This window comes from Metarhizium acridum, assembly GCF_019434415.1.
Source record: "Metarhizium acridum strain ARSEF 324 chromosome Unknown scaffold_234, whole genome shotgun sequence".
Taxonomy (NCBI): domain Eukaryota; kingdom Fungi; phylum Ascomycota; class Sordariomycetes; order Hypocreales; family Clavicipitaceae; genus Metarhizium; species Metarhizium acridum.
This window is the reverse complement of record NW_027094021.1, coordinates 308121-319018: the sequence shown is the minus strand read 5'-3', so window position 1 is coordinate 319018 and position 10898 is coordinate 308121. Positions and strand designations below refer to the sequence as shown.

Sequence of the window (10898 nt, the reverse complement as noted above, 5' to 3'; positions counted from 1 at the left end):
GGGCCGATGCAAAGGCCGCAGCTGTCAAAATCAAGTCCTGAACAAGTCGCTTGTTTGAAACAACCAAACCAGTGAATCAACGACAGGGATACTGGTAGTTGTCTTTGGCTCCCTGACCCTTGCACCCTAGATGTGAGCGGGGGAAGGCTTGCTGGCTTTTGATCCCTGTATCCCCAGCGTGTCGAGTGCTACATAGCATCTAAACAGCTCAAAAATCCGCGGCAGCCTAGACATCCTGACAAATGCCATCCAGCCCCGGGCTTCCAGCACCTAGGCCAAGACGTGTTATTGCCTATGGATGTCAGAAAATGCCTCCGGCCGCCTTTTTAGTTGCCTCGAAGACAATGGCATGTTGCATGAGAAGCTTCCCAGGCTGCTGCAAGTTGACCAATTACCGCCCAGGATACCATGGAAAGAGCTTACAAACGCTCCTAAAAATACACACAGGTCAATCGTGGTGCTGATACAATAGCCTAGCTGCCAAATTTGGCTCCGGCGGGACTATTGCGCCGGCTGGCCCTCGAGGAAGAGAAGATCACTGAACGAGCAGGATTGGGGGTGGATGGTGGGTGTGCGCGCCGCAAGCAAAATCTCGTTTATTGCCCTCGCTACCGCAGACAAAATGTCTCCGTGACGTGGTTCCGACTATTTCCAGTTCCTCATTGGGCATCGACCGCGGCGGCAGAATTTCGCCCTTTGATGTTTTTCAATCTGGCAATAATCTATCGGGTGATTTCGTAGGGCACTTTGGAGTCTGGACCTCATGACGTGCCGCGGGCGGGCTGTGCAAATGCGAAAGGGGCAGACATCTTCCAGACATACATTGACGCTGCTGCCATTGTTTCTTTCGCCTACCGAATGCAAGCCAGGGCAGAAATCCTTCAAGTCCCCCCCCGGGTTGTAGGATAGCCCTAAGCACCGTGGGCCATGTTCCGTCACGGAACGCGTCACTGGTTTCACACTGAGCACATGGTCTAAAAATGTAAAAATTTCACCCACAAGGAAATTGTGCGGATCGACCGTCAGGCCTGGTGTGAGTCAACCCTGTGTCTGGCGGTTGCTGGCACGCAGGGCTTTCTTGCGACATATGACATGTTTGTGAGCTGCGGCGGCTGCGCATCAACCCGAGGAACAGGATCGGTGCGCAGAAATACTCAAATCTGACTGTTTACTGCGAGATGGCGTCGATTATCTTGGCTTGCCCGGTCGACAAACCGGATCGGCCCCGATGGTATCCGCGGGAGGGAGATCGCGGCAGATGCATCACACCACGCCTGTTGATCGCCTAGGGCTTTTGTTTGACTTGCATTGCATCACATCGCCATGATTATGGCATGACCCTACTTGGTACTACGCCCTGGGCAACACAGAGTATTTTAGCACATCGGAAGCAGATCCTGGCTCTGTGACGGTTGTGTCACAACAGCAGTGGCGTCTATCTTTTTGATACAGCTCCACCCGAGCTCCAACATGGCTGGTGTCCATGTTCTGTACGCCAGGACGGGAGACTGTAGTTTTTTTCTTTCCAACACATGCTTTTTTCTGACGCCAAGATTACCTACCTCGTCTGGTGCGGTCGCTCTGACACGTCGCCCTCAATGCATACCAGGACAACCCAGCGAGCTGGTCGCTGGCTCGGTTAGGAGCCACAGACATTTGGGTCCCCACCTCCTATGTGCATATGCATGCAGGCTACGCCAGAAACCCAAAACCTCTCTCTGCCTGCAGTCATAGGAAGCATATTCAACAGGCGACTCGTCGAGAATTTCTTTCAACGCAGCCAAGACGACGTCAAAGTTCAGGTGTTCAGGTCCAAGCTCTCGCTTATTCAGCAGCGGTCTAGGCCCAGTGGGGAAAGTGGGGAACGGCCCGCTCCCGCAATCTTGGATCCATTCACCGTTGTCGCTTTTGTCGCTTTCCTTTGTTCGCCAAGTCGGGGCCATCTCCAGTCTACACGAGAGATGTTGGCCCAAACTCACGACACCAACGTGCCGCAAGATCCGGAAGACCGCAGGTGTTGGGCGCAGTGATCTTCGTCCAGAGCAGAACCGGAAAGCATCCGCGCTGGGCTCCTCGCTTCCCGGACGAATGAATGCCTGGGGTCAGTGCGCGCGGCACATGGCCATGACGGCGATTCATCACTAAGCCCGAGGTCAGCATACCAAGAGGGAGGAAAAGCGCACATTGCATGCCGTTTCCGCGAGGCCAAGATCTCGGGGAACCCGTCGGATCAGCTTCCGCCCGCACCCAAGGACACATCGTGGACACGTTCAAAGAGGCCGAAAGCCAGTCGGTCTGCCTTTTGCCATGCCTAGCCGCTGGGCCGTTGAATCTCTCGCCCTTGGGAGCCAAGACGGCTCGTCGTGTCCGATGGCTAGCAGCAGTGCGTCTGCGTCTACTTGCTCGAATCGCATCGGGTGCTCTTCCGTGCCACATGTAATTGGCTCGCATTTGGCTTTATGTAGCGAGCCTTCAAAAAGGAACAAGAAAAAGAAAAGGCGCTCGGAACCAAGATAGCACTACGATCGGCAATTCTAGCCTATGCCGTATCCTACTCTGCGCCCCAATCTGACGTTACATCATAAGACATGTATCCGCATGAGCTACCCATGCAGGGTTCTTCTGCAGAGCCGTTGTTGTGTTTTTTTGTGCCATGGAAGATGTACCCGGGCCCTCCCGCACTTTTGTTTGGTCTTGAGTCAACGCTATTCTTTCTCATGGCCAGACTTTGTTGTCATCTGGTTGGCCCAATCTTTCTTCCGCATACCTTTCGTCAAATCGACGCCAAAAATAGTGTAAATTGTTGTCGGCATGGAAAGAAGCCGAGAAAGAGCGATTAGGCCGTGTTGGTTATGGGAAAATCCGGTATCGATTGCCGTAGCATTTATAGAATGCTGCGATTTTATTACTATTATTTTTTTTTTTCTAAAAAAAGGAATTCAGCAGAATGACTGCCGCAAATACAGTCTTAATCTGCTCCCTACATCACGATACCATTTCTCGCGGCTTTGGAAGTGTAGGACAACCAAAAAGGATGCGTGACCAACGGTTCCACCCCTGCAGGGCTTGCTGTCAAGTTCTACCCCGGCCGGGGCAGTAGAATAGCATTTGGCCACCCCTGGCCAACTTTGAATTCTCGATTGGGAAGGGTTGTAAGTCCGGTCGGGCAGGGGCTAAGGTCAATCCCTGCCTGCTCTAACGAACAGCCCCTGTCCTGGTGCCGGTGACAGGTGGTTACAATATTACATACTTCTTCTTGGCCTCTTTTGTGTCTTTCTAACCCCCCTTCCGTCGGTTCCCCCCCGGGACGTACCACTTGCTAAACATGTCGGCGTTTCGTTGTCATTCCGCAGACCCCCTAGCTCTCGTTGTCGTGTCCAAGAAAAACAACTGCCTTGATAGAACAACACGACAGGACAATGCTAACCACATCCTAATCCCGACGCCCGCTAGTTGGAAAGGCCAAGTTCTGTCGACCAACACCACTTTTACCCCCCCGGTGCCGGCTTTCTTTCTGACAGATGCTATTTCCAGGCTGATGGGGCACATTTCCTACAATCGGTCCGGACAATGTTGTTGAGGCACGCCAGTGTGTGGACAAGAGTGTCAGAACGTCTCTTGGCTCCCATGTCTCGTGCGTCTCGTGCGTCTCGTGTCTATTGTTGGCAGCATGTCGCTTTTCGTGGTAGTTTCTCTCCAGCACATCCCTGGCCTCGGACGACAACGACAGGAAGAAAAAGCAATACTCCCCACGGTTAGGCGTCGGCGTGAATGAAAGTGTGCATTGCAGACGATTCCTTTTTGCCAGCTATTCATCTCCGTCATTGTCTTCAGGCCGTACTGTGGGAAGTCGCGGCGCCGGTCTATAAAATCCGTGCCGCCCCCCCGTCCCAGAACTTCATCAGCATTCGCATTCTCCAGTACAATTTACACCTGCCCAGCATTCATCTCTACTCCTCTCGCACACAAGACCGCTCTCCATTACATCCCAAGTTTCATCATGCCTACTCAGTCCGCATCCTCGTTGGCCGTTGAAGCAGGCAGCTCTGCTGACACCCCACGCTCGTATACGCAACCGCCACATGCGTCGGGACGAAGCATCGCGACGGCGTAAGTGCCAACAGGGCGCGAGCTTTTCTCAGTCGAAGCCAGGTGGTCTGGCTCACTAACACTGCTGCAGGCAACCTTCTACGCTTCAAGGGAGGCTTCAACAGCTGCCGTCTTCCCCGCACACAATGCTGTGCCAGTACGTGTATGAGACAGGCGCGAGCCGGGTACCTGTAACGGAGCGGCTTCAACAGTAGTGATTTTCGCCGGACACCAATTTTGGATTCGATTTTACCTTTGTCCTTGCAAGATAGATCTGTTTTTTGGGAAAAGAAAAAGCTCAAGCTGCTACTATGCATTCCGTCTTCTTGTCGTGATATTGGTTCACTGTGGAATCTTGCAACTAATGACGCCCAGGGGCCGGGCTGTATTCTTATTCCCGACGTACATGTCCTCTTCCTAGCCGTCTCCCGGACGAGAGGGGGTTTGTGTTGGGGCCAGCCAACCAAGGCACATCTCCCGAGGCGTACCTCACCGACATTACTCGCAAAACCCCAGTGCTGGGGTCTGTGCCAAGTCAGGTTCAACTGGATTCTTCACATCCAGCACTTGTGTGTGATATGCCAACTTGATACTGTAGGGGTGGCCTTCACTAGCTTATACAGAACCCCTGTCGTGTGTGACGAGTCACACTCACACTCACACATGCAGCAGCTGCGAAAAGTATTCAATCAGACCAGGTGCCGGTCCATCTCTCCCTAGACTACAATGTACTACCATATATCAGGATATACGGTAGTATACCGTGATACAATTCAGTATATAAAGATGTGCTATAGTATATTAGTTTATGTTTCTTAATATATAAATACATACAAGTATATTCTGCTCTACACTGTACAAACACACCCTTGCCCCCAGCTTGCTGACGTGGTGCAAATGTACTTTTTGTCGCACCTTTATCTCAGTGTGACAAGTAGAAGAGTGGGGGAAGACTCGTCCCTGGACGCCATCAAATTGCTGGTTACACCACAGTCACGGAGCCCGTTGTTTCTCGCTTGTGTAGCAGGGGCCGTCCATGACTTGTTCATTCACTGCCTAGATCAGGAATTAAGCCCTCTGTTCAGGACTCGCCCAAGCCCACATCTGCTCCAGCTAAGACTTGGACTTTGTCAACACAAACTGCAAACTCAAAATGAGACGTCTGTTCGCTGAAATCCACCTCCATGTCTTCCCGGTGAAATACAACGCCGCCTCTGCGAACAATCGCCAAGTAGTTGTCCTTGTCGTTGCCCTCGCCTCCAAAGGGCGCAGCGTGACCGGCATACTTGAGAAGAAGAGCATTGAGAATGATTCTCGACATGCGGCCATTTCCATCCCCAAACGGGTGAATCATGACGAACTGGTGATGGTAGCGCGCGGCAAGTGTGTATGGGTCACGTTGTCCAGACACCTATGCTTGAAAAACGTCGTTGTTCAGCTTTTCCATCATCTCCTTCATATAGCGTGGAACGACCATTGCTCGCATGCAAATACTTCTCTTCTTCTTCTTGTCCCCAGGGTTGTTGTAGCAAACTGCCACTTCGTGGGCGCGATACTTTCCCGGTGCAACGTCGTCGTCAATCCCCTCGTAGAGGATCCTGTGTGTTTGGAGAATAAGCTCTTCAGATCAGGCCTCATTGTTGAGAATAATGTGGTCAGTTATGAAATGAAGAGCGTTCTCGTGGCCAATGATTTCTCTGCGGGATCGAATAACGTTGGTTATATCGCTCTTTCGATGCGTTTCGGCAAGGTTCTCGAGGTGCTCTTTGTAGGCTGGGTCTCGCGCGTCATTATAAGCTTCTACCGGCTTGCCGCAAAACATGTCCTGGCAAAGTCACGTGGTGATTCGAACGTTGGGCGGCGGGCCCAGCAGTCTCAATCACGTTGGAGCCGTAGATGAGAGAAATGAGAGACTTTTCATCCCAGGACCCAGCAATCGCGGCTATTTCGCCACTCTGTGACTTTTTGTGTGCCTCGGTCATGATTGTAGCGATATCTACCGGGAGCCGCAGCTTGGCTTCTTCATCTCGGAGGTTGTTGCAAAGACGAATGCTGTGCCAAGAAAACCAACCCTTCAAGAAGGCGTTTCTGATGCTCGCAGATAAAGAGTCCATTTTGCCGGAGAGAACGAAGGAGAATATATATTGGTGTGGGAAAGCCATGATATTGTGCGTCGGGACCGAGTACGTGTACCGCAGCATTGTCCCATCTGCTGGCCTTCTCCTCCGACATTCTTCGCTTATCTTGCTATGTATTTTACTATTTTAGGAGCAACTTGGTTCAGGTGTTGGAACCTTGATATAGATGCCCACTCCTGAAGCTTTCATAGTTAACATTAGAGTTGGTTTGGGAGCCATTTTAACGCGAAGTGTTATACTTCGCCCTATCCTTCTACACTGTAATGTACCGACGTGGTTTTCTTCTAGACGCTAAGCCCGTGGCGCTACTTGGGAACCGACTGACTTTGTCTTAGCGTCTCTTGAGGGTGGTGCCTAGAATGAGATTGTATAGCCGTATGAAGTTGCTTGGGAGACGTATCCAAGTTGGTCTCGACTCTGACCGGGCTAGCTCAGAACCATAAAGCATCAATTTATGTTTTTCTGCTTCAGGTTAGGTGCTTTTAAGGACTAATGCTAATTGCATATCAGAGGGCATGACGCTGACTGTGCCTTCCCGCCTCCCCGGGACATCTATGGAAGCGTGCCTAATTCACGCGGTTTCCAGCTTTGAGGGATAGAGAGAGACGACAATTATTTCTGACACGGACGGTGATGAGACGGACGCGTCTCAGTCTTCCAAGCGTCCTCTTGGCTCTCCCATTCCGGTCAAGTCTGTTCCATAGGTCCGGGAAAGCCTCATTCAAAGACTTTCAGTGGCTGTGAGGTGATTTAAAATGTCGAGCTGTTCATCGTAGTCTGTCTGGTTTATCCCACCTTTGGCGATCTCGCCGCTCCGACTGGCCAGGGATTGGAGGTTGCTGCCAGATTGTTGGAATTACCGCTTCATCGAAGAGCAAATTGCACAGCGGAAAGGGAGCTAAATATGACGAATTTTTATATCGATGTTTTCATGCAGCAAAAATCCTGCCAATTTCACCCTTTTTATACCTGGTCGGACCCCCTACCTCTCTATCAGTGGGAATGCCTTGCGTGTAAAGTCGCGATGCATGTCACTGAATCCGCACTACTTGCATTGACCAAGCTGCCCTCCTGGAATGAGCCGGATGTGATGTAAAACAGCTTATAATTGCGTGGTGTTGAGAATGCCTCCCATGGGATACGCCATGTTTCTGGACAACGTACGGCTATCTTCCAGCCCGTGGCTGCTTTGCTGGTTTCTTTTTCCAACGTTTGGAAGCTACATTGGGGCAAGAATAAATTGTCGCTTAACAGCAAACCCTTTAGTCAAGTTTGTGTTCAACGCCCCAACGTTTCGTGGTTGATTCTGACGCGAGCTCTAGGGTGCGTCCAAGTCTTTCGAGAATCGGTACCCCGCTCGACTCAAGAACTAGAGAAATTCATACTCTCTCTACCAATGCGGTATGTATCCTTCCCTGTCCGTGAGCCAATCATACTGGGTGTGTCACTTGTAGTGGGAGGCAAAACGTATTTAACCAGAGCAGGTACCTGGCTATCACGCTTTATATCATGATATACTACAGTATACTAGCATATACCTCTGAGTAGGCAAATATATTCTGCTGCAGGTCGTATCCCTATGTTCAATGCCAGGGCACAAGGACAAGAGTTAATGGGAAAAGTCAGGGAATAAGGGCAATACGTCTGCTAGAGGGTGAAGTGAGTTGGGTGATGAGTCTTTTGTAAATGAAAACTGTCCACTTGTGTTCTCGATAAAGATCCATACGTGGTATGGGTCGGATCTCAAGTCGTCTGGAGTCTGGAGTGGTAACATGTCATCTGAAATCTTCATGATCTTGGCGGAGTCTGGCCAGTGGATGTACTCTGTTCGGTTCTAGTGCATCCGCCCACCGGGATACCTTCCCATGTACCTCAGACGAGTGAGCCATTGAATGAATAATGCCTTTGTGGTCTCTGTATGGTGAGTCGTCTACCGACTATCTTGAATCATCGAGGCCGACGATAATGGCTAGCATTTCCTTCTCTGGCACGTGGTATCCTCGTTCAGCATCCCACGACTGCTGTGATATCCACATCATGATCCTCACTCTATAAGAATGTGAATACGTGGCGCTTCATACATGCCTCATTTCTGTAGATGGAATGCGTACGGAGGTTAGTATCGCAAGAGAGCGTTAGAAACGCCATCTTCGTCCGGGAACATGTGCGGATTTTGCCAGGCTGTGCCACGACTCGGCCAAATGCTACTTATGCAGGACAAGGTGTAGGAGTAGTGTCAATAACTTGACGGAATCAGAACCGATCCTCATCTGCGGATGAACCCCACAAGGACCGCGGGACTTATGTGAGAATCCTAATACGAAGACAGATGGTGAAACTGCGGGGTCTCGAGGTGCGTAATTGATCTGGACTTGGACACTGGGAGATAAACGGCCGGAACCTTAAACTATGAGGTCGGCCATTTATTTTCCTTAACACACTAGTAGTTATGCTAGTAGCTAATAACTGGTACCTGGTTCTCCTTCTATCTAGCCTAGGCGGGAAAACCCTAATAGGCAAGATGGATACCTGTTACACGGATTAGGTTAAGCAAGGATTAGAAGCCCTTTATTACACAAAGAGATTACGAGAACTATAAGGTATACTAGGCACGAGCTGTTTCTTTTATATATATAAGATAGTCTTCTCTTACCTTTTAGCTTAAAGAAACTAAGAACCTTTAATATTTTATAAGATTATTATTAAATTAAGCTCTTTTACTTTAAGCTCTTTATTAAGCTCTTATTATAATTAATCTTATACCCTTAAAGATAAGCCTCTTATTTATAGTTACTTAATTTACTTTATAATATCTCTTAACCTTTTACTATTAGTTTCTCTCTTATAAGTAAAGCTTTAAAGAAAGCCTTATAAAAATTATTATTAAAAGAATTATTATTATTCTTATCTTTAAAACACTTTAATATAATAAAAGCTCTTATTTAATTATCTTATACTCTTTAAGAAGTTTATAATAGCTTATATTATAAAAGTATAAGTATTTATTACTTCTTAAATTACTTCTTTACTTTCTTTTTAATTAATATTATTATTAATTAAAATATTTATTATACTTTTAATAATAATAATAAGAATTATAACTTTAAGTTAAGGGATTATTACTTTATATCTCTTAAATTTACTTAATTATTATTATTAAAGGTACTTAACTTATTTATATTATTCTTCTTTTAAAATAAAGGAAAATACCTTACTTTAAAACCTTAAGTTAAGCTTTACCTTAAAGTTATAATATTTATTAATTTAAGCTAAATAATTATTTATAACCCTTTTAGCTTTAAGGTAATTATAAGAGAAGCCTTTAACTTAACCTAAAATACTAAATTAATTAATTAATTTATAATAGTATATAATAATATTATTAGCTTAAATATTTAATTAATTTAAGCTTATAAAGCTTTACGCTTATAAACCTAGTACGTTAAAGCCTTTAACCGTTATAACCTTTTAATTATTTAACGCTATTACTAAAAGGTCTACGATAAATATTAGAAGGTTATTACTCTTATAAAGTAAGGTATTATAATAGATAGAGACGAGTTCGCTTAATTCTAATATATTATAAAAGACGCTACTTATTAGTTTATTAGTAATATATATAATTAAATTATTAAGTATACCTAAAATAATACTAATAGAAAAACTATTATTATTAAAATATAAGAAGTGTAAGCTTAAAACTTAATAAAAGTTTAGGTACTTTATTAAGAATAAAGCTTTTACAAATATAGTAAATATAAGTGTATTATGTATTGTATATTGTATTGTATTGTATTTTCGTGTATTATATTTAAATACATTATATTACATAACTAAAATACCTATAAATATATTATAAGTAAAAAAAACCCCTGTTTTCTTAAACTAAAGATTATAAGGCTAATTATAAGGGTTATAAGGGAAAATTTTATATCATTAAAAAGAGCTAAATTAGCTCTTTAAAATGCTCCACTTTTTATTACTATACGTTATTATCTTAAAAAGTTATAAGCAATTAAAAATTCGCCCCGCTTTACTTACTTTTTATTTTAAGACATAACTTTAAAGCTTAATATCTCGCTTAATATCCACATTTTAAGGTTAATTTTTAAAGATCTAAAATCACGTGATTTTTAGCTTTATTTTAATATATAATATGCTTATATAAGCATTTATTTATAATATTAGATATTTTATAGCCTTATAATACATTTATAGGTATTCGTATCCTGTAATCAGAGTATTGGAAGTAGTGTAGTTTTGTAGTTTTTAGTGAATTTTAGTGTAGTGTAATGTAGTGTAGTTTTACTACACTACATTACATTTTAAAAATTAGTGTAATATATAGTATTAATTAATTTATAAGCTATTATTAGCTAATATAATTAGTAAGCTAAAATAGAGCTAAATTTACTTACTAATATTAATATTAGTAAGCAGGGATTAGCTAGCTTAAATAAGCTAAAAATAGGGATTAAAAAACTAATAAAAATAAAATAAAAGGGAATTATAAGGGAATTATATTAAGTAAATTAATATTATTTTTATATTATTATTATAAGTAAAATATATTAAATATAATAAAATTAAAAATTTCTATTATTTATATATAAATATCTTATAAAATAATAATATTTATAATATTACCCTATAACTTAAGTATAAAATATT

General features: G+C 44.6%; 2 protein-coding genes across 2 annotated transcripts; both read right to left on the bottom strand.

Annotated features, from left to right (window-relative positions):
- Nucleotides 1–5170: 5170 nt before the first annotated feature.
- On the bottom strand, nt 5171–5443 carry J3458_011680 (uncharacterized protein; the record flags this gene model as incomplete). Its single annotated transcript, XM_007813960.1, has 1 exon — nt 5171–5443. One exon carries the CDS (start codon nt 5441–5443, stop codon nt 5171–5173), a length of 273 nt encoding a protein of 90 aa, XP_007812151.1.
- Nucleotides 5444–5716: 273 nt separating this feature from the next.
- Nucleotides 5717–6203, bottom strand: J3458_011679 (uncharacterized protein; the record flags this gene model as incomplete). The annotated part of the gene is made up of 2 exons (XM_066119936.1): nt 5717–5862; nt 5942–6203. 2 exons carry the CDS (start codon nt 6201–6203, stop codon nt 5717–5719), a joined length of 408 nt encoding a protein of 135 aa, XP_065975054.1.
- Nucleotides 6204–10898: the final 4695 nt, after the last annotated feature.